This window comes from Sciurus carolinensis, chromosome 8 (genome assembly GCF_902686445.1).
Source record: "Sciurus carolinensis chromosome 8, mSciCar1.2, whole genome shotgun sequence".
NCBI classification, from domain to species: domain Eukaryota; kingdom Metazoa; phylum Chordata; class Mammalia; order Rodentia; family Sciuridae; genus Sciurus; species Sciurus carolinensis.
Window position 1 is genome coordinate 128744776 of NC_062220.1, and position 24693 is coordinate 128769468.

Below are 24693 nucleotides of genomic sequence, written 5' to 3' on the forward strand. Positions count from 1 at the left end.
CAAGCCAGCAAGCACTCGCCTGAGCCCCCATTCCCAGCGGTGAACGTGCGTTCACTCTGCGGTCTTGGTTCTTTACTGGACCATCTGCTAGTGTGAGCCTTCCTCACCTCTAGGAAACCCTGACCCTCTCCCCTGCTGTCCCCCCATCAGAGTTCCTATCCCTTGTCTGGCCTCCTCTCCCTTCTGAGAACCCACACTATGATCACCGTGCCTTCGCTGGAGGGATACTTGAAAGATGTCTGCCAAGTTAGTGGTCAGTCAGTCGTTGCTGCCCTCTTCGTTGCAGGCCCCCATGGCTACTTTGAGGTTCCAGCACTCCCACCCTGCCCAGCTGACCTCCTCCTCCCCTGTTGTTTTATCCATTCCTGACATTGCTCCCTTCTCCCGAGTGCCACCCTTTTCTTGGGAGTCTTGATAGGTAGAAGGTAGCACTTGATCGTGTCTGTCCCAGCTCAACAAATAAGTATGTGCTCCAAACCCCGACTCACCCCCCGACCCAACCCTCCTTCCAAAGGAGCTCGCCTAGAGTTCCAGTCACAGCTCCCACTAACTCCCTGGACTTCCTGCTTCTCTCCTTGGCCCCCTAACTTTTCTCCAGAGGCCAAAGTAACCTGACACCAAACAGTTTTGAAATTCTCAAAACTGTGACCCCTCCCACAGGGCCACAGGCACTTCACCTGGGCACATGCCTCTGAGCCATACCTAAATAGCCATGTCCCCCAGTCGCCGCATGGAGCACTGTGCCAAGTGCCTCAAAATATTTAGTTCCTATTACCTGTTTCTCAGATGAGATGGGAATAAAGGTGGAGGTGCTTGCCATGGAGGGCCCAGGGTGAGAGTTGAGGTATCCTGTTTGAGGAAGGGGGGTGCTATGGCAGCGAAGGGTGCGTGACCATCCCATCTCCCAGGCCCATGGCGAACCCCCCAAAGGAAGCTGCCGCTACACCGAATGACCACATAAGGCTGCTTGGGAGGGGACGGCGGTCCTTCCCTTGAGCAGCCTTTGGCAAGTGCTTCTCTGAGCCAAAAGAAATATGGGACCGCAGAATCCAGGCAGCATGGATTCTGAGCCTTCCAGGTTGAACAAATTTGGCTGATGCCCAGAGGTCCCAGAAATTGGGCATGGTGGCTCAGGAAGCTGCGGCAGGAGGCTCGCAAGTTCAAAGCCAGCCTCAGCAACTTAGCAAGGCCCTAGGCAACTCAGCGAAACCCTGTCTCTAAATAAACTACAAAAAAAGGGCTGGGGATGTGGCTCAGTGGTTAAGCACGGCCTGGGTTCAATCCCAGGTACCGAAAAGAAAAACTGCACAGGAGGATGAGCAGGGCGGTGTGCCGGAAGAGGTGGAAGGGAGAACTCAAGTTCTTAATTAGGTGCAGCACCAGTTCAAACTCCCCAAGGGCTCCTGGTTAGTCGCACAGAGTTAAAAACTCAAACAGCCTCATGATCCCACTAGACCTGGGCAAAGGTTGTGGGGTTGATGTAGAGACTGATCTCAGCCCCACACCATGGGACAGGCCCACAGGAAGTGGCTTCATGGTGCTTGCCATGGAGCTCCTGGGCTAACAACAGTGCAACCAGGAACCAGAGTGGACATCTGGCTCTAAGCTGCTGCCCCACCCCACTGGACTCCTGACAGCCACCAGGCACAGAGGGAGCAGCCAGCACCAGGTGATGGAGGCAGGTAGGCAAGTGGGCCACTTAGGCTTTCTGGTTTCACCTCTTGGCACAGGAGGCAGCTCGAGGTCACCTGTTCCACAGCTAAGGCAGAAGCAGACCAGCAGGAATTCTGTGAATGGACACACCTGAATGGAGCCGCCTGAGGCCTCCTGCAAGCCCCTCAGTCATCCTGGACTGGGCTCTCAGGCTCAGCTTAGCCTGAGGGATTCAGGTTAACCCAACCAGTGCACCAAGTTCGGAGAGCCGCCCATCACTAAGCCACAGTCTGCCAGCACTGGCTTTGTGTTACAATTCCACGGACTCCATCAGACTTCCAGCAACCAAGGTCCAGCCAGCTGCTCTCTGGCCTCAGTAGTGGTTGCCACCCACCTGCCCATGCATACGCAGGTGCCCCTGGAGAATTCAGGAGATTTTTGAAACCACCTTCCCTAAGGTCCTGAGCTCAGACCACCGTGAGAAGAAACCGTCAGGAGTGTGGCACCAAGAGGGCTCAAAGTAGGTGCTCAATAAATGACCCTGATCCTTGAATGAGGATATTCCCTTAACTGTGGTGTTCAAAGCCCAGCTCCATCAGCTGCTCCCTGCGTGAGCTCCACTGGCAAGTGTCCCTCATAGCGGGGACTCCCCATCCCTTCAGGTCAAGGGCACAGAGCAGGCCTGGCACTTTATTAAAGCTCTGAGCATCCCAGTTGTTTGGCCCCACCCGGCAGCATGGCTGCGACCCAGGCCGGCCTGGCGACTGCGCCCAGTCCCGCCGACAGCGGCAGGGGGCAGGATTTCCCGCAGGTCCCGGCCAGGCCCTCCTCTACAGTTTGAAAAGGACCGGGCGGGGTTAACCCTCGCGGGCCTGCGGAGCCCGGCGGTCCCGCGCCTCGCCCCCTGCCCGGTGCGAGAACCTCTGCAGCACGCCGGCCACCCGCCTGCCCCGCCGCGCCTCAGTGCCTCGTCCGTGGAGCGGGCGCCCTGAACTCAGCCGGGTGCCACGGCGCCCTCACGGGAGCGCAGGGCGGACGCCGAGGGGCTGCGGTCAGCCCGCCTGCGGGGAGGGGCTCGCCGCTCGTGGCGGGTCGCCTGGGCTATCAGGCCAGCGGAGGTCCACCCGGGACGGAGGTGACTTTGCAGCCCCCGGCCCTTATCGCTTCCTGACTTGATCTCGGAAACAGGCCGTGCCGCCACCAGCCCTGGGAAGGCCACTGTCGGGGAGGGAGGACCATTATCAAGGGTCCCGGACCCCTCCCCCGAGAACGAGGAGCGGGGACGGGGCCGTGGGGACCGGCCCGGGTTTGGATGGAGCGTCTGGGCCGGGTGCGGCCGCTCGGGGACCACGTCTGGCTCCCGCTGCGCAGAGACGCCGGGTTCCGACTCGGGTCCGGAGATCCCAGCTCCTCCCCCAGCCCGCCCCGCCGCCCGGGAAAGCCGCGGCCCCTTTAAGAGCGCGCGGCCCCGCCCGCCCCCTCCGGGCCGGATCCGAATTCCAGGGAGGCGGGGCGGAGACGGCGCGGTGGCCGCGGAGGCTCCGGGATCCGCCGAGGCTCGGGCGGCGCCTCCCTGCGGCGGCCCGGCCCGGCTCCGGCCCCCGCCGGGGCGATGCTCCCCGCGGCCGCGGGATGAGCCAGGTGAGCGTGGGGACCCCCGGCACCCTCTGCCCTGCGCGCGCTGCTGCGGGACCGGCAGCCGAGTGCGCGGCCTCTGTTCCCCAGGGCTGTGTGACCTTGGGCGGCCCTGAGCCCTCTCTGGGCCAGGCCCCGAGTACCTCCAATGCGCTCGGAGGCACTTCAGAATCCTGGCCCTGCACGTACCCGCCTGGGGCGCACCCGGGAGGCTTCTGGAGGAGGCGGGACCCGGGCCAGGCAGACCGGGCTGTGGAATCGTACCCCGAAATCAGCAGCGCCGCGCCGGGAGCGCCCTGACCGCTCCACCCACTGCTCAGCGACCTTCAGGCCAGCTGGTACCCTCTCTGCGTCTCAGTTTCCTCATCTGTAAAATGGAGATACATCCCCGGTGCCCAACCCTTGCCGTTGTTGCTGTTACTGACAGGCTGGCTGCTCTGTGGTTGTAACAGTGGCACAGTCCTTAGGGGAGGGAGCCTGAGGGAGGAGCGGGGACCTTCCCTGGGCACCAGCGCTGAGCAGTGGAGACCACCCCTCCCTGAGGTCGGGACCTGAGTTCCTCTCCTGTCTGCTGGGGTCCCAGGCCATTGACTTCCGTGTCTCTAGGTCCTAGATCTTTGTGACGGGCACCAACCTGCCTGGGAGGAGGCCTCAGCCATTCCCCCACCCCCACCCCAAGAAAGAGCCAAACAGCAAACATTTAGAAACACTGTGTGTAAAGAATGTCCCGTTGAATCCATTTAGGCAGATGATGTATTTTTTATTTTTGCAGTAGTGGGGATTGGACCCAGGGCCTCACACATGCTAGGCAATTGCTCTACCACTGAGCTAAACCCCTGGTCCTTTTTATTTTACTTTGAGATGGGGTCTTGCTAAGCTGCCCAGGCTGGCCTAGAACTTGCAGTCCTGAGCTGGGTAATATTACTGTACCCATTTCACAGATGCATTAACTGAGGCACAGAGGTTTCTCACAACCTGAACCTAAACCAGGTGTTTAGCCTGAGTGATATGCAAGTACAGGTGGTCTGTACTGAACGTTTGCTGGGTCTTCACAGCCATCCTGACCTGTGTCCCTGCCCACAGTGACTCTGCTGGCCCGGGCATGGCGGACCCAGTGGTGAGCATCGCGGGCTCGGCGGCCAAGAGCGTGCGACCTTTCCGCTCAAGTGAGGCCTACGTGGAGGCCATGAAAGAAGACCTGGCTGAGTGGTTGAATGCCTTGTATGGCCTGGGTCTGCCTGGTGGTGGTGATGGCTTCCTCACAGGGCTGGCCACAGGCACGACCCTATGCCAGCATGCCAATGCCGTCACCGAGGCTGCCCGTGCTTTGGCTGCCACCCGCCCAACCCGAGGTGTGGCCTTCCAGGCACACAGCGTGGTTCCTGGCTCCTTCATGGCCCGAGACAACGTGGCCACCTTCATCGGCTGGTGCCGCGCAGAGCTGGGCGTGCCCGAGGTGCTCATGTTTGAGACGGAGGACTTGGTGCTGCGCAAGAACGAGAAGAGCGTGGTGCTGTGCCTGCTGGAGGTGGCCCGGCGGGGAGCCCGCCTCGGCCTGCTGGCTCCCCGCCTCGTGCAGTTCGAGCAGGAGATTGAACGGGAGCTGCATGCTGCACCCCCAGGCCCCAACGCGCCCACTGCTGGGGAAGACGCCACCGAAACCACCGCTGCCCCGGGGACTTCCGCCCGGGGACCCCGCATGACGCCCAGTGACATGCGCAACCTGGATGAGCTGGTGAGTCCTCCCCTGGCATACTGCGCAGCCCTGCCTCTGCCTGCACCCCTGCACAGGGAGCGGGGGGCAGAGCCGGTGCCCACACCTGTTCCTGCCCACCCTGGTACCTGCTGGACAGCCTACCCAATGCAAAGGGTGCACATGTTGAATGCCAAGTGTATACCAGGGCCTAGCGAGGGAGAGGTGCTGGGTCTGAGGTCACACGGTGCAGCTGGGCCTGGGATAGGATTCTGCATCCTGGCATTCTCCCCGACCTTTCCCCCCAGCCCCTCTGGAGCTGGGGATGGAACCCCGTGCTTCATGCATGCTAGCAAACACTCTGCCACTAAGCTACATCCCCGGCCATGATTTTCCTTCCTTTTTTGTGCTAAAGGTATACCAACCGAGTGCTGGGCATTCCTTCATCTGGGGGGGGCACCTCCCCTATGCCCTCCCTGCACTGGGGTGCCAGAGAGGTGCATCCTCAACCTCAGCGCTCAAGGTTGAGAGGCGCGCTGTCCTTGGCTGAGAGGAGGCGCGCAAAGCCCTGTGCAAGGTGTCCTGCTCTCAGTGAGCGCCTGGCCCGCTGCTGGGAAGCCCAGCCCAGCTGCAGCTGCTGCTGGGAACAGGAAGTCGTACTGGAGCTGCAGGAGTCCTGCTTGGAGCATAGGAGGTGCTGGGCAGTGTCCCCAGCCCCCTCCTCCTTTCCCAGGGCCTAGGTGTCCCTGCCACCCCCGCAGCTGGGCCAAGAGTTTCCTTTTTATCTGGAGGTTAGGACTGTGATGTGCCTGCCCAGGAGGCGGGGAAGCCGGATGGCCGTGGGCAGAGGCATGTGCCCCACCCCCGGCCTGGGCCTGGGTCACCCAAGGCCCCACCTGCTCATTTCCTCCGGCGCCGCTGTGGGCAGGGAGGCGGGCAGGGCCTCCCACACAGCCAGCCTGGCAGCTCCAGGCCTGGGGTGACATGTGTGCAGTGTGTGCCTGCCAGGTCAGTGGCCTGCATGGCACACTGGTGTGTGCCTGTGTCCCACGTCTGTGGCACTCCCCCCACATCAGTGCTCAGCCAGGGGCACGGGTCCCCTGCGCTGTGTTCTCTGACCCGGCCTTCCTGTGGACCTAGGTCCCTCTGTGATAGGGGTGAAGGGGCACTGAGGACCGGCTCCAGGGCTCCCCCAGGCTTAAGGGCTTGGAGGATGTTCCTTGTTGGGGTCCCACACCCTGACATGATCACAGTGCCATCATCTCGTCCTGGCCAGCTTTCTGGACCCTGAGACCCAAGAGGGGAGCTGGTCATGTTTGGAAGCTGCACCCATGTCTGGGGCAGCAGTCTCCAACCCCCATTCCCCGGAAGCACTTACTTCCTCCTGACCCTGCAGCTGCTGACATTAAGCCCCAGGAGGAGGGACTTGACCCCTGACCTCCAGCCTTTCCTCTCTGGCCTCAGGTGAGGGAGATTCTGGGCCGCTGCACTTGCCCAGACCAGTTCCCCATGATCAAGGTCTCTGAAGGGAAATACCGCGTGGGCGACTCCAGCCTGCTCATCTTCGTGCGGGTAAGGCCCCCAGCTGCCCGCTGCGACCAAACCAGTGGGCCGTCAGACCCCGGGATACGGCCATGACCTGCCCACTCTGGGCTCCGCAGGTGCTGAGAAGCCACGTGATGGTGCGTGTGGGTGGTGGCTGGGACACGCTGGAGCACTACTTGGACAAGCACGACCCATGCCGGTGTTCCTCCACTGGTCAGTGCCTGGGGCTGGCTGGACAGGCAGGGGCTCCTCTCCCTTCTGTGTCCCTCACATGTCGCCTGTTCTCTCTCCCCACAGCCCACAGACCTGCCCAGCCAAGGGCCTGGACCTTCTCCCCCCAGAGGGTGTCACCCACCCCAAGTCCCCGCCCTGGTAGCCCAGTCCCTGGGGGTGAGCGCCGGGGCTCTCGGACTGAGGTGACTCCTGTTACCTTACGAAGCACAAAGGAGGGGGCCGAGACCCTGCCCAGGTGAGGTGCAGGAGGACCTGGGAGCGAGCTGCCCAGCGGGTGGGGGTGGGGCTTCCGCCCTGGCGCGGATGACGGACTTGCCTTCAGCTCCAGAGTGACTCACACCCTGGGAAAAGTTCCCGTGGGTGGGGGTGGGCCCGGCTTCCCATCGCTATGGCAACCCGACCAAACCAACAACACAGCTGGGGTGGGTCCTGGGGCTTGGGCAGCGGCCAGTCGGACCAGGCTTCCTCCGACCCGCCCTGGGGGGACCGGAGGCCTGGGGAGGGGGCGGGGCCCGCAGACCTCATTTCTTCCGCTGCTGCCTTCGGGGCCCTGGGCGCCGAGTGGCCGCAGGAAGCTGCCGTGAGCCGCTCACTTCTCCCTGGAAGTCCCCAGGACAGACGTGCTCACCACTCCACAGCACGCCCTGTGTCTGCAGCCACCTGCCCTGCGCTTCCCCTCCCGCCCGTCTGCGCGCCCAGTGATGCCCCCTCTCTCTCTTGTTCCCCTGCCCCAGGCCCCGGGATCAGCTGCCCCCCATTCCCCGCTCCCGCCGCTACTCGGGGGACAGTGACTCCTCAGCCTCCTCGGCCCAGAGCGGCCCCCTGGGTGCCCGCAGTGACGACACAGGCACTGGCACCCTCCGGAGGGAGCGGCCCAGCAGGCGGCTGACCACAGGCACCCCGGCCTCTCCGAGAAGGCCGCCTGCCCCTCGCAGCCAATCCCGAGACCGGCTGGATCGGGGACGGCCCCGGGCCGCCCCGGGCGGCAGAGGAGCCCAGCTGTCCGCCCCCAGCTCCGCCCGGCGGGCCCGCAGCCAGAACCGCGAGGAGCAGGCTGTGCTGCTGGTGCGCAGGGACCGAGATGGGCAGCACTCCTGTGTGCCGCGGGGCAGGGGCGGCGGGGGCTCGGGCAGGAGCACCCCGCAGACCCCCCGTGCCCGCAGCCCTGCCGCGCCCCGGCCTCTCCAGGTCTCCAGCCCGGGGCCAGAGTTGGGCGCCACACCCGCCAGTGTCTTCCGCACACCTCTGCAGCTCGATCCGCAGCAGGAGCAGCAGCTGTTTCGGCGCCTGGAAGAGGAATTCCTGGCCAATGCCCGTGCCCTTGAGGCTGCTGCCAGCGGAACTCCCACCGGACTAGCCCCTGACCCGACTCGGGCCCCAGATCCTCCAGCTCCCGACTCAGCCTACTGTTCCTCCAGTTCCTCCTCTTCATCCCTCAGCGTCCTGGGTGGCAAGTGTGGCCAACCTGGGGACTCAGGTCGGACAGCCAATGGGCTGCCCGGGCCGCGTAGTCAAGCCCTGTCCAGCTCTTCAGACGAAGGCAGCCCCTGCATTGGCGTGGGGGGGCCTCTAGATGCACCTGGGACCCCCCTGGCTGGCCCAGAACCCTCGCGGATCTGGGCACGGGGTCGGATGGACACACAGCCAGACCGTAAACCCTCTCGCATTCCCACACCTCGGGGCCCCCGACGCCCATCTGGACCCACGGAGTTCGGGGCCTGGCATGCCCAGCCCTCGGTCACCCCAAGGGCCGAACCAGATTCCTGAATGTGATGGACCAGCCCAGCTGCTCCCAGACCCCATTCCTTCTCCTTTTCCTTTGTGGCCTTAACCTACCCTCTGCATCAGGGAGCCCCTCGCCTCTTGAGTACCAGACCTCATGGGACCAGACCCCTCGGGACCACATGGCACAATGGGACCTCTGTTGTACATTCCGGTTGGGGGATGAGCATAGCTATTTAATTACTAATATTATTGAATGCCTTAGGGGAGGCCGGGCTAGCCCGGTGTCCTGAGGACCTATGGTCCAGCAGAGCCTCTGACAGTAAAGTTTTGCTCCAGCCACATGTCTGTTTCTTGGGGACTCACCCTGGGGGCATCACACCCCTTTGACAGTCCTCAAGTTGGGATTCTGGAGTTAACTGCCAGGGGGCCAAGCTTGGCAGCTCTAGTGCAAAATCTAAGCCTTGTCCTGCCCATCCTAGAACAGAAATCTCAGGTGCTCTTTGTTTTCTTTTTATTACCTCGCGAGAGGCGGGACTTAAGGAGTGTGTCCAATGAAGCGCTAGGAGCAGTTCATGCTTCCAATCAGATCCACAGCCTAGTCCCTTCCCGACTATGACCCAATGAGGTCTTAGGAAGGACTGATCTCGTCCAATCGGGCTTTAGGCCCAATGTACTTCAAAGAGAGGCCGGTCGCCCAGGAGACTGTGGGAGCTTTCCTTATCCAATCAGGGAGGAGATTTCCTTGTCCAATCCGAGTGAAGTTGGGCAATCTTGTCCAATCCCTTCACATGATGATGCAGCGCGCTGGGTGCAGCGCCCCCTGCAGGCGCAGAGCTGGGTGTGCCGGACGTGAGCGTACCAGAGCACAGCGCAAAAGCTCGCGGAAGAGACGCAGCACGTGCCAGTTGTACTTGGCAGAGCATTCGAGGTAGCCACAGCGCCAGCCCCTGCGCACCAAGGCGGCCAGCGCACGCCGAGGTCCGAAGCGCAGCCGCTGCCGGTCCCGCTTGTTGCCTACCACGAGGATAGGTGCCTCGGGTGCTCCCGCCGGCCTGGGGGCCGGATGGGGATAAGAGACGCGGTGCTGGGGACCCCACAGCCAGAGAATCCCCCCATCCCCACCCCAATAATATACACACACAGGCGCATTCCTTCTTACGGCCAGAGACCTCCAAGAAATGCCAGGCCTGTGTGTGCCAAAGACACACTGTTGAAGACCTTCCTATAGCAAAGACCTGATCCAGCAGCCCCAAATAGGGGAGAATCTACTCACTCCCCTAGGGCAGAGCCCTTCAGGTCCCTCTCCACGCCCCCACCTCCTGCCGCGCCCCCACCTGGTCTCCGCGATGCGCTGCCGCAGGGCCTTCACATAATCGAAACTGTCCGGGCTGCAGATGTCGTAGACTAGCACGAAGGCGTCCGTATCCTGCAAGCTCCAGTCCTTAGGGTCAGGCCACTCCTGAGGGCGGGAGGCCGGGGTCTGCGGGAGCCGCTTTCCCACCCTGCAGCTCTTTAACTCTCTGCAGGAAATTGTCACTAAACCCACAGTTCATCTCAGGCCTGGGTCACTCATCCCCATCTCTAGGCGCCTTCCCACAAGCTTCCTGGGCCTTATCCTCCTTATGGTCTCCAGGGTAAAACTTTCCTGTCGGCCACCAGCCCTCTTTCAACCTCGCCTTCTTTTCCTGTTCCCCAACCCCCATTTTTTTTTTTTTTTTTTTTTTTTTTTTTTCCTCTTCCTTCCAGTTTTCCCCAGCTTAACTCCAGTCAGGCCACTCACCTCCCGAGCTGCCCTCGCAGGCTACTATTGCCTGTAAAAACTTAATTGCCGAGCCATGGAAACCCCGCCTCCCACCAGAGCCTGGAGACCACCCATCATCCCAGTTGTGCACGCTTAAGCCTTTGACCTAGGGACCTACTGTTCTTTCCGCCTGGAATGCTTTTACCACTTTTACGCAAAACCTCACTGGGCCTTGCAGATTCAGCTCAATGCCACCTGCTTCGGGAAGCCCTGTTTAAAATCCTGGCGTATTCCTCTAAACCTCTCGGAGGCATCCAGCTCCAAAGACTGGAACTCTGAACTGGAGTTAGCAAAATTACTGAATGAATCTTTGCTCCAGGTCACAGGAATGAGGGAGCAAAGAATCACCTCCTTTAAAAAGTATATCCCTATGCCTGACTCCAGTCTCTCGCACTGTGGTTCTGCTCCCGGCTCCAGACGCAGCCACAAGACCATGCAGGGACACGCGCTGATCCAGCCCCACCAATGGAGGCAGGTGAAGATAGAAACACCCACGGCAACAAGGAGAAGCCACTTGGCTAAATCGCCGGGCTGAGGGTCTGGGCTCCTCCAGATGGATGGAGAGGGCTCAAATATAACACCAGGACACACCATTTTTCCTTGGATTCCTTAACATGGTCAGGGGCCCTAAGACTATCCACGTGGACATGCACGTGTGCACCAAGCACACAAATACACACACTCCTTACACTGTCACCCGCCCCTGTCCACCCCTCAAGCCGCTACCTCGACACCTCCGGGGCTCGGGCCAGGGCCAGCGACGTCGCCGTCGCGAATGCTCAGGTCGTAGACCGCGCCGTCTAGCAGCACCGCGGGACGGTAGAGGCGGGGCCGGTCCGTGGGTCGGTGGCGTTCGGGATAGTCGCCGAACAGGAACTGGCGGATGATGGCCGTCTTGCCCACTCCTGGAGCGCCCAGAACGGCCACCCGCAGGCTGCCCCCCATGGCCGGCCCGCGCTGCCGCGCCCCGCGCCCGAAAGCTTCATGGGCCGGCGCCGCGCCGTGCGCGCCCAGCCGTGCGCCCCGCGCGCCCTGTCCGGTGCGCCCCGGCCCCGCCGCGCTCCTCGTCGCCTCGCTGAGCACCCGAGGACAGGAGAGGCCGGGCCCGAGCGCAGGGCTGGCAGCAGGAGGGCAGACAGCCGAGCGGGCAGACCGCGGCGGACGCACTAGCAGCTCGGGCGGGTGCCAAAGCTCCGGAGCGAACAGACCCGGCGCGCCGCGCGCAGACACCGCCTCCGCCCGCAGCGCCAACCGCGGCGCCGCCGGGCAGCGGGGGGCCCGGAGGTCCGACCCCCTCGCGGCACGGGTCCGGCAGCGGTGCTGCCTCTCGGCGCCTCGGCCCCTCTGTCCTCTCGCACCAGCGCCGGGAGTCACCGCCCCAGCCGCGACTGGCGGCGCGAGCCAGCGAGCCAGCGGGGCCTCCCGGAGACACGGATGAGGTAACCGCCCGCCCCTCCCGGGACGCCCCTCCCGGGAAGGATCGTGGGAAGGTGACTGGAGGGCAGGGAGCGGTGGAGGGCCTCATCCAGCTCCGCGATCCCGGCTGCTCCGAACACCTCTTGCCTGGGCTCAAGCAGGCTCCTGACAAACCCTGGCCCGCTGGAGTCAGGCCGCCCAGGACTCGGATCAGGCTCCAACTGTGACCTTGGAAGAATCGCGGTGCAGTGCCGGGTCTCTGCTCTGCATCCATCAAAGGCAGACACCTTCAAGGGCTCCTGCTGTTTCAAAGAACCTAAGTCCCAGGCCCTTTTCTGAAGGGTTCCTTACTCGATCCTTACACCTTCAGCCTCAACCCTGGTAGCTCCATTTGCGGGACGAGGAAACTGAGGCTGGAGTGAGACATCTCCAGGGTTAGAAAGGAAGTCTTACCCCTAGCTGGTGGCCTTGCTGTCTCCTCTGAGGACCCTGCCACCTTCCTCTCACCCACAGGGGTAAATGGCCAGCACTGGACAATATTTCAAACAGCAGTCCTGGAGGGAGGTGGGGAGAGAGGGGACTGAACTCAGCACACACTGAGTCACAGTCACTCAGTCCCACATCCCTGCCACCAGGCTGGAGGTGAATAGATAAAGGTCCAGAAATGGGCCAACACCACCTCTGTCACTGCTAAGGTCATCTCCTTCAGGAGCTTCCACCTGTAGCTTCCCTCAAAGGACAGTAACCTCCCAACCAGACATCCAGAGCCCAAATCCCCCTCCCTAGAACTGGACAGGAAGCTCCTACTCCCAATTTGGAAAGGTGCATTTGCTGAGCTCCCCATTCTCTGGCTCTGCACCCTCCCACTACATGGGGGATCCTGACATCTCTGCCCTCTACCAGGTACTGAGGTGGAATGCACAGATGTCTTGTTTCTACAAGGATCAAGGATCTCATTTATTTAACAAATGTTAAAAATCTTGGGGCTGGGGAGATAGCTCAGCTGGTAGAGTGCTTGCCTCGCAAACACAAGGCGCTGAGTTCGATCCCCAGTACCACAAAATAAAATAAAAAATAAAAAATCTTGCTATTTGCCAAGATGCTGACATGGATTCTTTATTTTTTTTTTGGGGGGGTGAATACTAGGAATTGAACCCAGAGGGGTTTACCACTGAACCACATTCCCCAGCCCTTTTTATTTTTTTATTTTGAGACAGGGTCTCATTAAGTTGCTTAGGGCTTCACCAAATTGCTGAGGCTGGCCTTGAACTTGCACTCCTCCTGCCTCAGCCTCCCAAGTCACTGGGATTACAGGCATGTGCCACCATGCCTGGCTGCTGACATGGAGTTTTGAAGGTGTCGGGGGAGAGAAGGAGAAGTCATCCTGCCTTAGGAAGGAAGGTTCTAGAACCCATGAGATCTAGAAACTGTAAGAGCATAGACAATATACCCTCCCCTGTCTGGGGAAAGGTGGAGGAGGGAGCAGGTGATGGCAGCGACAGGGTGTTTCTCCAACAGTGGGAGTGTTTACTTCTGCCATGCTGGGACAGCCTAATGACTCTCCTCAGCCATTAGGGAGCTCAGACCAGCTCTGGCAAGGGTTCTAGTCTTCAAGGTCTGTGACTAGGGATGATTGGGCTTCATGTATTTTTCAGCCAGCGTTTCAATTTCTTGATATCCCCTTTTACATCTTTTCTTATAAATGTTTAAAATTTTCAGGCTTCTGGATTTGTGTGCTGGTTCCCTTCCTTTGGGGAGCAAGGCAGGGAGTAAATAAATTCACCCTCTGCCTTCTTGGCGGACACCAGACTGCTCTTACTTAAGACCTGCAAGGGGTGCTCCTCTGCCCGCGCCTGGGGCCTGGTTCTGGGCTCTTCTCTTCCTTTTCTGATGGAGTGCTCTCTTCCTGGGCAGTAATTCTCTGCGAACTCCAAGCAGGGCTGTGTGTGTGGCATCTCTGGGTCCCCCCATGCTTATGGAATGATGGACACTGTGGGCTGGGAATGTCCCACAAAGTCCTGCACAATCTGCAGGGGTATCACCCTCCCTAGGGACTCTCATGTCAGCATTACCAGTAGGACTCCCCAGTTATTCAGGACTATGACGTGCAAGCCCTGACCCTAGAGTCACCTGCTCACTGAGACTCAGAGGGATGCAGTGATTTGGCCTCAGGTGATCAGTAGGAAAGGAGATTGGAAAGCAAGTCCCCTGGGCTCCTGCGTCTGACTTCTTGACAAGCCCAGCTTCACCTGAGCCCAGGGGCCAGGGGGCTTCAAGAGATGGTCAGCTGGAATCTTTGGCCCTTTGGAGAGGGACTTGGGGACGTTGCTGTCACTCACGTGGACTGTTCTGAGCTATGATGGAGTGGGCGGTCCTGTGTCAGGCTTCCCAAAGACCAGCAAGCTAGATGGCTTGAGCTGCCTGGGACATGGATTTCTGTCTGTTTCTCTCTTTGGTGCTGCTGTCGCCTGATATTCCATCCCAGCCCCTATTCCACAGTGACTCCCTGGCCCTCACGTTTGCATCCAGCATTTCAGGGACAACCCACCACACGTCCACTTCTCCTTTGGCACAGGAAACCTAGCAGTGGGCACAGACTAAGTCAGTCACTCCTGCCCTCCTGCAGCCAGGTACAAAGACATGAAGACAGGAGCCTTCGGCTGGTTAAGGCCTGTGGGGTTGAGGGGCCTCAGGGAGGCCCTAGCCTGGCTGCGGGTGATGGGCATGAGAAGGAGCCAACAACACACCTAAGCTTAGGCCTCAGGGGTCAAGCCCCGGGTGGAGGAGTGGGCCTGGGGAGGCAGGCACTGTGGAGAATTCCGCTTCCCCAGTTCTTTGCCCACAGCCTCCTAACAGCAGCCACCGGCCCCTCCCCACCCCCTCACTCTCTCTCAAGTGGCGTCCTGACAGCTGACCTGATTCTGGACCTTCCTTGGGCATTGGCCTGGCTCCAAGGTTTAATATAAATATTTGATGTGATTCAAATAAAAATGCCATCATTAAAAAAAATAGTTCTAAAGTACAAATGGAAAAAAAAAAAAAATAAAGTACAAATGGGAAAAAGAGGGTACTACTCCTAGTCATCAAAACACAAGGATACTTCTCTGTGGCCTGGCACGATGCCTATAATCCCAGCTACTCTGGAGGCTGAGGCAAGAGGATCTCAGCCCGGGCAATTTAGTAAGACCCTATGTCAAAAATAAAAATGGCTGGGGATGTAGCTCAGTGGCAGGGTGCCCCTGGGTTCAATCCCCAGTAAGGGGCTGGGGACGGGCAGGTGGGGGGGGGAACCTTGGTGTAGAAGGCAGAAACCAAGGAACAAATTCTCTGGTACAAAACAGAATTCAGAAAAACACTCAAATATATGTGAAAATTCAGTATATGATAAAAATGGCATTTCAAATCTGTGGGGGAATGATGAATTATTCAATATGTGGTGTGGAGACAACTGGGTAACCATCTGGGGGGAAGGGGAAGTTGGATCCCTACCTCATTCCTACATACAGCCCAGATGGAGCAGGAGCGAGATGCAAACACTAAGATTAGACACGCACTAGAAAGAAAAGACAAAGAAAAGTACAGTTGGTTACCGTGATGCGCCCCATAATCCCAGCCACTCAGGAGGCTGAGGCAGGAGGACTGTAAGTTTGAGACAAGCCTGGGCAACTTGGTAAGACCCCGTCTCAAAAGAAAAATAAAGAACTGAGGGGGGTCGGGGTTGTAGCTCAGGGGTGGAGTGCTCACATGTGCGAGGCACTGGGTTTGATCCTCAGCACCACATAAAAATAAACAAACAGCTGGGCGTGGTGGCACACGCCTGTCTCCCAGGGGCTGGGGAGGCTGAGGCAGGAGGATCACGAGTTCAAAGCCAGCCTCAACAAAAGCAAGGTAGTAAGCAACTCAGTGAGACCTGTCTCTAAATAAGATACAAAGTAGGGCTGGGGATGTGACTCACTGGTCCAGTGCCCCTGAGTTCAATCACAGGTACCAATAAATAAATAAATGAAAAATAAATAAATAAATAAACAAATAAAGACATTGTGTCCATCTACAATGAAAAATATTTTTAAAAAAATAAAGAACTGGGGATGTAGATCAGTGGTAGGGTGCTCCTGGGTTTGATACCCAGTAAACCCAGTAAACTCAAAACAAGACACAGGGACATTTTGCAATGAACGAATAATAGAAAAACCTCTAAGATACAAGTACAACACAAAACGGTGTGCGTTATAAGGTACAATTTGTATGTAAAAAGGGGGAAACGGAAAATGTATGCCATTTCCACAGTCATGGTTATTTGAATGGGGAGAGAACCGAGAAGGGGCCAGAAGGATCTCACTTCTATCCTTTGTTACCTTTTGGATTTTGTTTTTTTCAGTACCGGGGACCAAACCCAGGGCTTCATTCATACGAGGTATGCGCTCTAGCTTCATCCCCAGGCCCACCTAGAACTACAACTGAAAATGTAAAATGCGAATGTTTGGTGTCGCCATTCTGTAGCCCAATCCCACAGCGACATTTGTACTCACAAGCGAGGATGTATGTGGGAGGGCCTGGCCTGCAGCATTGCTGAGCCTTGCAGAAGACAGGGACAACCCGACTGTCCACCTGTCAGAGGGACTGGCTAATGGTGGCCCATTCGTCCACAGAATACTAATATGAGTCTAACTCCAGAAATTACTGTCGGGTAAAAGCAGCAACATGGGCTGCAGAGGGGACTCGTGGTAGAGCACTTGCCGGGCACGTGTGGCTTCAACTCCCAGGATCTCGATCTCTCTCTAACAACACGCGCACAGAACGTGCGGGCAGTGTCTACCTAGGCGTGCTACGGTTTCTTTAGTATATCTCTCCAGGGATTTGCTTGGACACACAGACTATCATTCCTGGAAGAAAAAAAAATCTAGCAACTCTCTATGCCTCCAGGGAAGAGGATGAGACTGAGAAAAGGTGTGCGGGAGAACTTTATCCTTTGTGTGGTTGGCCCTCCTAAGGTCCTGCATGGCTCTCTCCCTACAAACAAACACAAACCATTAGTTGAAGATTAAAAATGCCAAAGGTTTCACCACAGCCCTTAGCATGGCATGCAGGCGAACCCATCAGCCCTAAGGTACCTGTGGGACCCTCCAAAAAGATCTGGTGCTGTTGTTGAATTTCCTAACCAGCCGGGAAGGCCCAAGATGCTGGAGAATCTTCTCAAAAAGAGCCAGGGCTGGCAGGGCCTGGTGGTGCGTGCCTGGGGTGCCTGTGATTCTGGAGGCTGAGGCTTGAGGATGGCAAGTTCTGGGCCAGCCTCAGCGACTTACAAGACTGGTACAAAATAAAATTTAAAAAGTTGGGGTGTGGCTCAGTGGTAGGGCCTTTGGGTTCAATCCCCAGTACCCCACCTCCAACAAGCCATGGCAACTCCCAAGCCACTGGACCTCCAGGGCCTGAGAGGTGGGGAGGCCTGAGCTGAGGTGGCGGAGGAGGCATGTGATGCAAGGACAGGGAGGCTGAAGGGCTGGGATTGGATAGCTCCTAAAGCACTTTTTCTAAAGTGGCCTTGGGTGCCCCTGACGCAGGGTCCACATGTAGCATCCCATACTTTGGAGAACTGGGAGGCTGAAGTTCCCCTGCCTGTTTCCCCCCATGTATATTAAGCCTGAGGAATAGGCTGGGTCCCCCTTACTGGGTGCTGGGTGGGCAGATAAAGGGCAGAATCATGGGAGGGTCCTGCCCACCATGCTGAGGTTTAGGCAGACTGAATTAGGAGGGCAAGCCCAGCGACAGCACACACACCCTGTTCACAGGCCAGCTGTGTGTGGGGGGTGGTACTGGGGACTGAACCCGGGGTGCTTTACCCCTGAGCTGCATCTGCAGCCCTTGCTCTTTTTTTTTTTTAAGATAGGGACTCACTTAATTTTGCAGATTGGCCTCAAATTTGTGACCCTCCAGCTTCAGCCTCCTGAGTTTCTCAGATTACAGGTGTGTACCACCAAGCCCAGCTCAGCCTTTCTAATTTTTTTCTTTTGTTATAAATGGACACCTTTATTTTACTTATTTATTTTTATGTGGTGCTGAGGATCAAAATCACGGCCTCACACATGCCAGGCAAGCACTCTACCACTGAGCCACGACCCCAGCCTACCTTTATCAGCTGCCACCGTCTTTGTCTTGGGCTTCTGGTGACCCAGTGTCAATCCAGTGGGAACCACCATCCTGCATGTCCACTTTCCTGGCCTTGATGGTAAATGTGGGGGACTGGAGGGTCGGAGAAGCCCCAGGATGATGGAGCTGGCAGTTTGCAGAGGCAGCGACCCCTGCAGCTGCTCAGGGTGCTGGGTCTGGGTATGCAGGCAGCACAACAGGCGCAGCCAACAGCCTCTCCTCCGGGGCTCACTACCCTGAGCCTCCAGTTCAGTGGCAGGGCACAGCCTCAAGCTGCAACTGCCCAGGGCCTTCCAAACCCAGATTTTCAGGCCCTGCAATAACCAAGGCTGTACAACCAAGGGCCTAGCCTGTTCGAGGCTCTCTCTGGTCCCCAGGGTGGCACAGTAACACCTCAGCGTTCAGAGGTGGGGCAGTAAAGGGTAGGATGCCCAGCAAGAAGGGCAGGACAGTTTCCTGCAGCTGGGCGGCAGTGGTGTCTGAGGTTGGCAGGGTTTGGGGGGCGGGGGCTGAGCGGAGACAGAACAGGAGGGAGTGGCTGAAGCTGAGGTGGCTGGGGGAACCCCGGCTGCTCCTCCACCAGCCAAGTGGCAGCTCTGCCATCAGAGCCCTTCCCGGGTATTGCTGCCCTCTCCAGGTCAATGCCAGAGCTGGGTGACATGGGGTGCCTAGGCGGTTCCTGCCAGACCCCTCTGCCCGCTCCTCAGACTCTCCTGCTGCTCCCAGGAGCCTCCCAGAAGGCAGGACGAGAGGGGGCGGGGGACCCAAATGGGAACACTGGCCCTCCTGGCTGGCAGCAAAAGGTAAGACAAGGTCAGCTGGGGAGGAGTTGGGATCAGTGGCGGGAGAGGTGCCAGGGGGACCAGCAGGCCTCAGAAGTTGGTTTCCCAAGGACAGGATGGAGGGAAAACGCCGTCCTCAGTGTGGGCTGGGGGTCACGTGGGGCACAGCTCGAGCCCAGGATGCCCGCCCACAAGAGCCTCAGGACCTGACACACTGGCCAGGGACACGCTTGATGTCATCATTTTTATTCACTTTCTCTTTTTGAAAATAAGAGTAAACATACAATATATATTTTCTATTTGCATATATTAGATATAGTTACTGGGGGTCAGACATCGTCCCCGGCCACTTGGAGGCAGTTTTCAATTCCGACTTTTGTGGAGGGAAAGAAGTGTCCGTGACTGCCAAAAGCAGAATCTCTTTATTATCAAACAGCAGAGACAGGGGAACCTAGCGCCGTCAGACGTTGAGACTCGGGGGAGCCGGGGAGAGGGCAGCTGATGCTGGAGAAGCCCGGCAGGAACCCAGGCAGGAAGCTCACCGCTGGCCTGCAGCCCATCCCTCAGTCCTGTCTCTGCCCTGCCCTGGGCTCCCAAGAGGATGCCAAGGAATGTATCTGAGGCAGCAACCGTCCTCAAGGGTGGGGGGCAACGTGGCTGCTGGGGGAGCAGGAGCCCAGGCAGGGGCTCTGGGGGCTTCTGCTGGTCTTGACCATGCGGGCAGTCGCAGGGACCAACTGCTGGACATGGGTGGGTGGTGCAGGCCCAGAGCTCATCTCAGCTCAGCTCTGCCCCTCTGTCACAGCCATGAACCCCGGAGCCCCAGATCCTGATAGAGGAGCTTTTCAGGGGACCTTCCCCACACACCCAGGACAGGCTGCCAGGGCCCACCCAACCCAAGGCAGCAGTGGGAAGGCCTCTAACACCCGAGTCCGCAGGGACTGCCCAGCTGCGAGCCCAAGGAGGGAGCCCCACACTCACGCCCAGGCACAGGTGGAGGAAGGGGACCCTGCAGCCTTGCATCAACTTTTATTGCCACTCGGCTGTTCCCTTCACTCCCCTCATCCGACCACAGACGTGAGCAGCAATGGAAGAGGAGTGACCAGAGCACAGTGTGCACTGAGATCTTGCCCCCCAAGGACCTGGTGGTCCCTGGGTGGCCAAGAACCCTGCCCCATCCCTCCCACGAGGAGGAGGTGCTGCTACCCCCAGCGGCTCCTCGACAGGGCTGGCAGAAGGCTGGGGAGGCTGGATGGCCTCAGTTCTTGAGGATGGTCTCGTAGGCCTGGTACACGTGCTGGGACACCTCTGGTGCTCGACACTTCAGGGACAGCTGCAGGGAGAGGGGCAGAGGAGAGAGCACTCATCCCTGGGCTCCTCCTCAGCAGGAACACCAGGGGAGGGGAGAGAGCAGGTACCCGATGGAAGAGCGTGACGTGCCCACGTGGCCTGGTGGCAGCTGCGGCTGGGGCAGATGTGAGGTAAAGCAGAGGGGGTGGCCATCACAGCCAGCCGGGTGGGGACCAAATATACTTGCAGCCCACACACCTGCTGTCAGCCTCTCCGCCAGAGCCCTACTGGCAGCAATGTGACTCATGAGCTGGAGGCTGCCAGGAGTGCCCGGTCCTCCACAGCCCTGGAGGTCTGGGGTCCTCAGAATGAAGCCTCAGGAAGTCCTGAGGGGCAGAGGGCTGGGAGGGAACAGGCGAGGTGTGCGGGGCTTGCTCCGTGAAGACTGCATAAAGACGCTGCTGGAGGTATGCGTCCCCGATTCCCGGCAGAGAGAAACCAGCCACCCTGCCACTCAACAGCATCGGTTCTAGAGGATGCAATTAGGAAAGGGGGTATTCTGGAAGTGGGCAGCAGTGGCCCCCAGGGCTCCATGCACACGGTGTGTGGATGTGGGGGTGTCAGCCCCTCAAGGGCCACTTGCTGGGAAGCATGGGCGCATAGGCAGCCTGTACACATCTGCTCAGCTTTGGGAGCAGCAGGGTGAAGCGAGGCCAAGAGATGGGTGTGGACAGGAGAGCTGAGATGCACTGGGGCCAGGCCAAGAGACGGGGCGTGCACAGCATGGCTGGGGAGGGTGGGGTGGGAAGAGGAAGAGAAAAGCAATCTGCTAACCTCCAAGTCCTGCACCACGGGCGCCAGCAGGGAAGGTGGACATGCAGCAATCAAACACAGGGAGACGGAAATTACCACCACCGGAGCCACCACTGCACCCCTCTCCCACCACAGTGCCAAGGCCACCTGTGGGGCCCAGAGGAGGCAGTGTCTGCAGGGCCATGCCTGCCAGACCCGGGGGTGCAGGGGAGAAGCAAAGCCTGGGGCTTGTCGTGGCCGGGGACAGCAGTGCAGGCTCCAGGACAGCCAGGCACCCGTGGAAGCCATCTCCTGACTCGGGCTGACTCCAAGACTGGGGACTGTGGGCTGCTGAGAGTCAGTGTCCTCCTGGCTGGGGCACCCAGGCACTCCACGACAGCAGGGTCAGGGCCTGTTCCAGCAATGCCACTTCCCAGTTGGGGGATGCCTGGTGTCTTATCTGGATTAACTTGATGTGGTTGACTTGCAAGTTTCTAGAAAGGTCCTTTTCAGAGACAACTGATTCTAATTCACACCAGGCTCTCAGGGGACCCTTAACACAGCACCCCCATCAGAGCTATCCCCTGGCCTGGCGCGATCAGAGGCAGGCGGCCACCGGGGCAGGGTGGTGGAGCTCCAGGACTACCGACAACTGCAGGGCCCTCACCATGAAGCTGGGGTTGCCTGGCTGGATCCGGAGCTCTGCCAGGACCCAGATGCCGTTGGTCAGTTTCAGGGACTGGTAGAGCATGTCCTGGCCCTCCACATTCCTCTTGGCAATGGTGAAGATGTTGCTGCTCTGTAGCTTGCTGCTCACAGCCTCTGCGGGGTCAGACGGGGCCCTAGTCAGTGAGGGGTACAGGAAGGGCCAGCGTGGACCAAGGGGCTGGGCTCAAGGGCTTTGGGAATCCTCACCTGCATTGAGTGCACAGTCTCTGATCTGGAACTGGGCTTCATTCTCATTGGGAATATCTTTCCATGTGGCCAGGAACATTTGCCGATCTGCAGAGTGAGGGGATCGGGTAAGAGATGAGACCCTGATAAGCCTGTGGCCCCTCAATGGCATGTGGCAGGAAATGGGTCTGGTCTTTAGTGTCTGAGGACAGGCACTGGCTCCTCGATAGCCCTTCCTGCTTCTCCAAGCAAACCCGAGTTCTGTGAGAAGGGCGCCAGGGATGTTCCCAAATGACCCCAAGTTTCCTGCCTCTTTCCCGGTCCCCGGTCCCCACTCCCACTCCCACCTCCTCCTCCGGTTCTGAGCTGCCTGCCTGTTAGTCATGGCCTGCCTCCCAGGCTGCTGCTGCAGCGAGCGAGAGATGACGTGGGCCAGGCCCTCCCTACAGCCTGGGCAGGGCTGAGCCCCTCCCTCGCTGCCTTCTTCAGGTTCCGGCCCCAGCGCACAGGAGATGGGCACCAAGCACATGGCATGACCTGTTCTTCCTACAACTTGTAGAACAAGGCTGAGGGGCAAGCGGAGCACCCACAAGCAAAACAGCTGCTGTGTGGCACAGCCCATCTGCCCAGGCAGAGCTAGGGGCCGCAGCTAGGCCGCTTGCTACGGTCTCTGCAGAGGAATCCCTCATGGGGCAAGGCCATCCACAGATCCTTGGCAAAGGCCAGGTTCCCAAGCCACAGCGCACTGCAGAGACCCCAGGGGCTCCCTCACGACTCACCCATTTTCCCATCCTCCACAAAAAGGATGTGCAGCGGGTACAAGGTGCTGAAGTAGAAGACGTCAATGTTGTTTTTCACAGCCACCTAGGCATAAAGAGGTCCCCAGTCAGTCTTGGGGGCTGACACCACCTCTGAAGCCCAAAGGAGGGCGTCCCCAAACAGGTTCTCTCATATGACCCTCCCACTCATTCCCTCTGACCTGGGCCTCCCCTGGCACATGTGTAGCCCAAATCAGGACTCCACAGACCAGCCCTCTGCTGACACGGCTGGGTCCCCTCCCCAGGGCCAGCAGGCAGGGAAGCACTGAGGTGCCTGGCCCTGCTGGAACACACCTGGAGGTTGTTCAGAGGCTCCATCTTCATGACTGAGCCCACTGTGTTAAGAGGCAGGGAGATCTCCACCGTCTGGTTAGGGCTGAGCGGCGCATGCACCTGGAGGGGGGCGGCGGGGGCCAGGCCAAAGCTGGGGAGAGAGAAGCCCCCGCAGGGATGGCAGGGGGAGCAGTGCTAACACACGCCAGGTGGGCTCTTCAGGCCAGAGTGGGTACAGTGGTGAGCAAGCCTCTTCACCAAGCTGGCCTTGCCCAAACTCTAGGCTAAGGACAGGATGGGCTCCCGACCACCACGCCTCCGTGGTTGCGCAGACAGGAGGCAAGAGCCTTGGGTCTGCCACTCTGCCCTAGTCTCGCTGCAGACTGAAGCACATCTTCCTTTTTCCTCTGGGTTGGGTCCAGGTTCAGTACAGTCTTGCCCTGCTCTGCCCTTAAGGAGCTGCAACCTGATACCAGAGACTGGGATTATATTCTTTTAACTTGAAAACTCAGTGGCCACCCAAGTCTCTGCTGCCAATTTCCAGCTCCCAGGAGGGGTCTGATCTCCTGAAGTGAAAGCCAGATTTCATTGGGCCAGAAACAGCCAGGTCACATGATGGCTATAGAGATTTAGGGAAGTCCCATTTATCTGCAGAGCAGCATGTGGACAAGAGCAGTGTGTGGACAAGACCCTCCACCCTCAGTGAGAGACAGAGCCCAGCTGTAGGCTCTTGGAAGGTAAATGAGGACAGTGTGGACTAGGACCTGAATGGAGCTCTTGGCATGCCCAGGCTGAGCATGTAATAGCACAGCAGTTTCTATCCTCGTAAAAACAGACTGGTAGATATCATCCCATCTTCCAGATGAGGACATGGAACCTCAGGGTGGCAGACTCATGCCCAGAGTCTCAAAACTCAAGCTTCCCAACTCCTGCTGTGCTCTTTACCCATGAGGCCGATTAGGCCTGCCTAAGAAACAACGGGAGATGACATAGGGAAGCCCAGGCCCGCATGGTGGCTCAGCACTTCAGGCCTTCCTGGGAGCTCTGCCCCTGCCTATGTGATCTTCAGCAAGGCCCTCGCCCTCTCTGAATCTGTTAAAAAGGGGAAGTGGCATCAAGTTTACTGGACTGTCAGGTGACTCCACTGCAACAACACTCCGAAAGCACTTGGCACAGGCCCTGACACCAGGAAGCATTCAGTGCACAGGAGGTTTGTTAGGGGCAATTGTTGGGACCATCCCTAGTACTCGCAATGCCTCTGTGGCCTCCGGGGTCCTCTGAGCGGAAGTGGCAGAGCTGCTCCAGCCTTCCTGGCCTGCCCAAGAGTGGGGGTCCCAGGATCTCCCTGAGGAAGCAGCCCCTTCAGTCAACTTCTTAGAGGCTCAGTTTGCTCATCACTAGAGCTGCTCAGGAAGAAGAATCATCAGGAGGGGCTGCTCAGGTTCCCCAGAGAGCCCTGGCCTAGCTGGCCTGACCAGCCCAGCGGTGCCAGACAGCCGAGCTGCCCCACTAACATGCAGTGGGGGACCTGAGTGGAGAGGAGTCTGGAGCGGCCACCACTTATTCCCAGAGGAATCTGTCTGATCTTGTGCCACTGGGGTTGGGATGGGGTAGTGGGCAGGCCCACATCCACCTGCCTTCCTGACACAGATGTGACTAGGGTCTGGAGCAGAGGCCTGAGCTCCTGATAGTGGGGCAAGCCCCTCCTGGTGTGGAGGAAGCTTATTAAAGGCTGGTTGCTGGGTTGGAGCTGGGCTTTCTTCTTTTTTGGTGCTGGAGAGTGAACCCAGGAGTGCCTTACTGAGCTACACCCCAGTCCTTTTGTTGCCTTTTTTTTTTTTTTTTTTGTACCAGGGATTCGAACCCAGGGGGGCTTAAGCACTGAGCCATATCCCCAGCCCTTTTATTTTTTATTTCAAGACAGGGTCTTGCTAAGTTGCTGAGGCTGGCTTTGAGCTTTCAATCCTGCTTCGGCCTCCAGAGTTGCTGAGATTA

General features: G+C 58.8%; 4 protein-coding genes and 1 non-coding gene across 12 annotated transcripts in view; 1 reads left to right on the forward strand and 4 right to left on the reverse strand.

The window, feature by feature from the left end:
* The first annotated feature begins 3135 nt into the window (after positions 1-3135).
* Positions 3136-8821, forward strand: Gas2l1 (growth arrest specific 2 like 1). 2 transcript variants are annotated; one of them, XM_047562471.1, is made up of 7 exons: positions 3138-3294; positions 3379-3626; positions 4372-5023; positions 6446-6553; positions 6643-6739; positions 6824-6995; positions 7495-8821. In XM_047562471.1, the coding sequence occupies exons 3-7, from the start codon at positions 4391-4393 to the stop codon at positions 8525-8527; spliced, it is 2043 nt and encodes a 680-aa protein (XP_047418427.1). In that variant the 5' UTR covers positions 3138-3294; positions 3379-3626; positions 4372-4390; the 3' UTR covers positions 8528-8821. The 2 variants fall into 2 exon arrangements, with proteins under 2 accessions (XP_047418426.1, XP_047418427.1); XM_047562470.1 differs by lacking the exon at positions 3379-3626 and having other exon boundaries at positions 3136-3294.
* Rasl10a (RAS like family 10 member A) lies at positions 8657-11751 on the reverse strand. The gene is made up of 3 exons (XM_047562474.1): positions 11013-11751; positions 9820-9944; positions 8657-9537 (listed from the first exon to the last, which is right to left on the reverse strand). Exons 1-3 carry the CDS (start codon positions 11229-11231, stop codon positions 9270-9272), a joined length of 612 nt encoding a protein of 203 aa, XP_047418430.1. The 5' UTR covers positions 11232-11751; the 3' UTR covers positions 8657-9269.
* On the reverse strand, positions 11269-12187 carry LOC124991719 (translation initiation factor IF-2-like). The gene is made up of 2 exons (XM_047562472.1): positions 12156-12187; positions 11269-12001 (listed from the first exon to the last, which is right to left on the reverse strand). Exon 2 carries the CDS (start codon positions 11974-11976, stop codon positions 11269-11271), a length of 708 nt encoding a protein of 235 aa, XP_047418428.1. The 5' UTR covers positions 11977-12001; positions 12156-12187.
* Positions 12188-19034: 6847 nt separating this feature from the next.
* The window catches only part of Ap1b1 (adaptor related protein complex 1 subunit beta 1), a 53484-nt gene continuing 47825 nt past the window's right edge, over positions 19035-24693 (reverse strand). For 3 of the 7 annotated variants that reach the window (XM_047561475.1, XM_047561473.1, XM_047561474.1), the window contains 6 exons: positions 22720-22849; positions 22387-22471; positions 21629-21715; positions 21381-21535; positions 20756-20881; positions 19035-19964 (listed from right to left, as the gene is read on the reverse strand). In XM_047561475.1, the coding sequence (XP_047417431.1) occupies positions 19890-19964; positions 20756-20881; positions 21381-21535; positions 21629-21715; positions 22387-22471; positions 22720-22849 (658 nt within the window). In that variant the 3' untranslated portion in view covers positions 19035-19889. The remainder of the gene's footprint in view (positions 19965-20755; positions 20882-21380; positions 21536-21628; positions 21716-22386; positions 22472-22719; positions 22850-24693) is intronic. The other 4 variants (XM_047561479.1, XM_047561476.1, XM_047561480.1 and 1 more) reach the window with 2 other exon arrangements.
* On the reverse strand, positions 24046-24142 carry LOC124992039 (small nucleolar RNA SNORD125). Its single transcript, XR_007110043.1, has one exon. It is a non-coding gene; the product is annotated as a small nucleolar RNA SNORD125 (small nucleolar RNA).

Coding starts and splice junctions, on each gene's coding strand:
- Gas2l1 (XM_047562470.1), top strand. CDS start 4,391: ATGGCGGACCCAGTGGTGAGCATCGCGGGCTCGGCGGCCAAGAGCGTG. Junction 5,024..6,445: donor TGCGCAACCTGGATGAGCTG/GTGAGTCCTCCC, acceptor CTCTGGCCTCAG/GTGAGGGAGATTCTGGGCCG. Junction 6,740..6,823: donor ATGCCGGTGTTCCTCCACTG/GTCAGTGCCTGG, acceptor CTCTCCCCACAG/CCCACAGACCTGCCCAGCCA.
- Rasl10a (XM_047562474.1), bottom strand. CDS start 11,231: ATGGGGGGCAGCCTGCGGGTGGCCGTTCTGGGCGCTCCAGGAGTGGGC. Junction 9,945..11,012: donor CGAGCCCCGGAGGTGTCGAG/GTAGCGGCTTGA, acceptor TCCCGCCCTCAG/GAGTGGCCTGACCCTAAGGA. Junction 9,538..9,819: donor CAGCGCATCGCGGAGACCAG/GTGGGGGCGCGG, acceptor TCCGGCCCCCAG/GCCGGCGGGAGCACCCGAGG.
- LOC124991719 (XM_047562472.1), bottom strand. CDS start 11,976: ATGGATGCAGAGCAGAGACCCGGCACTGCACCGCGATTCTTCCAAGGT.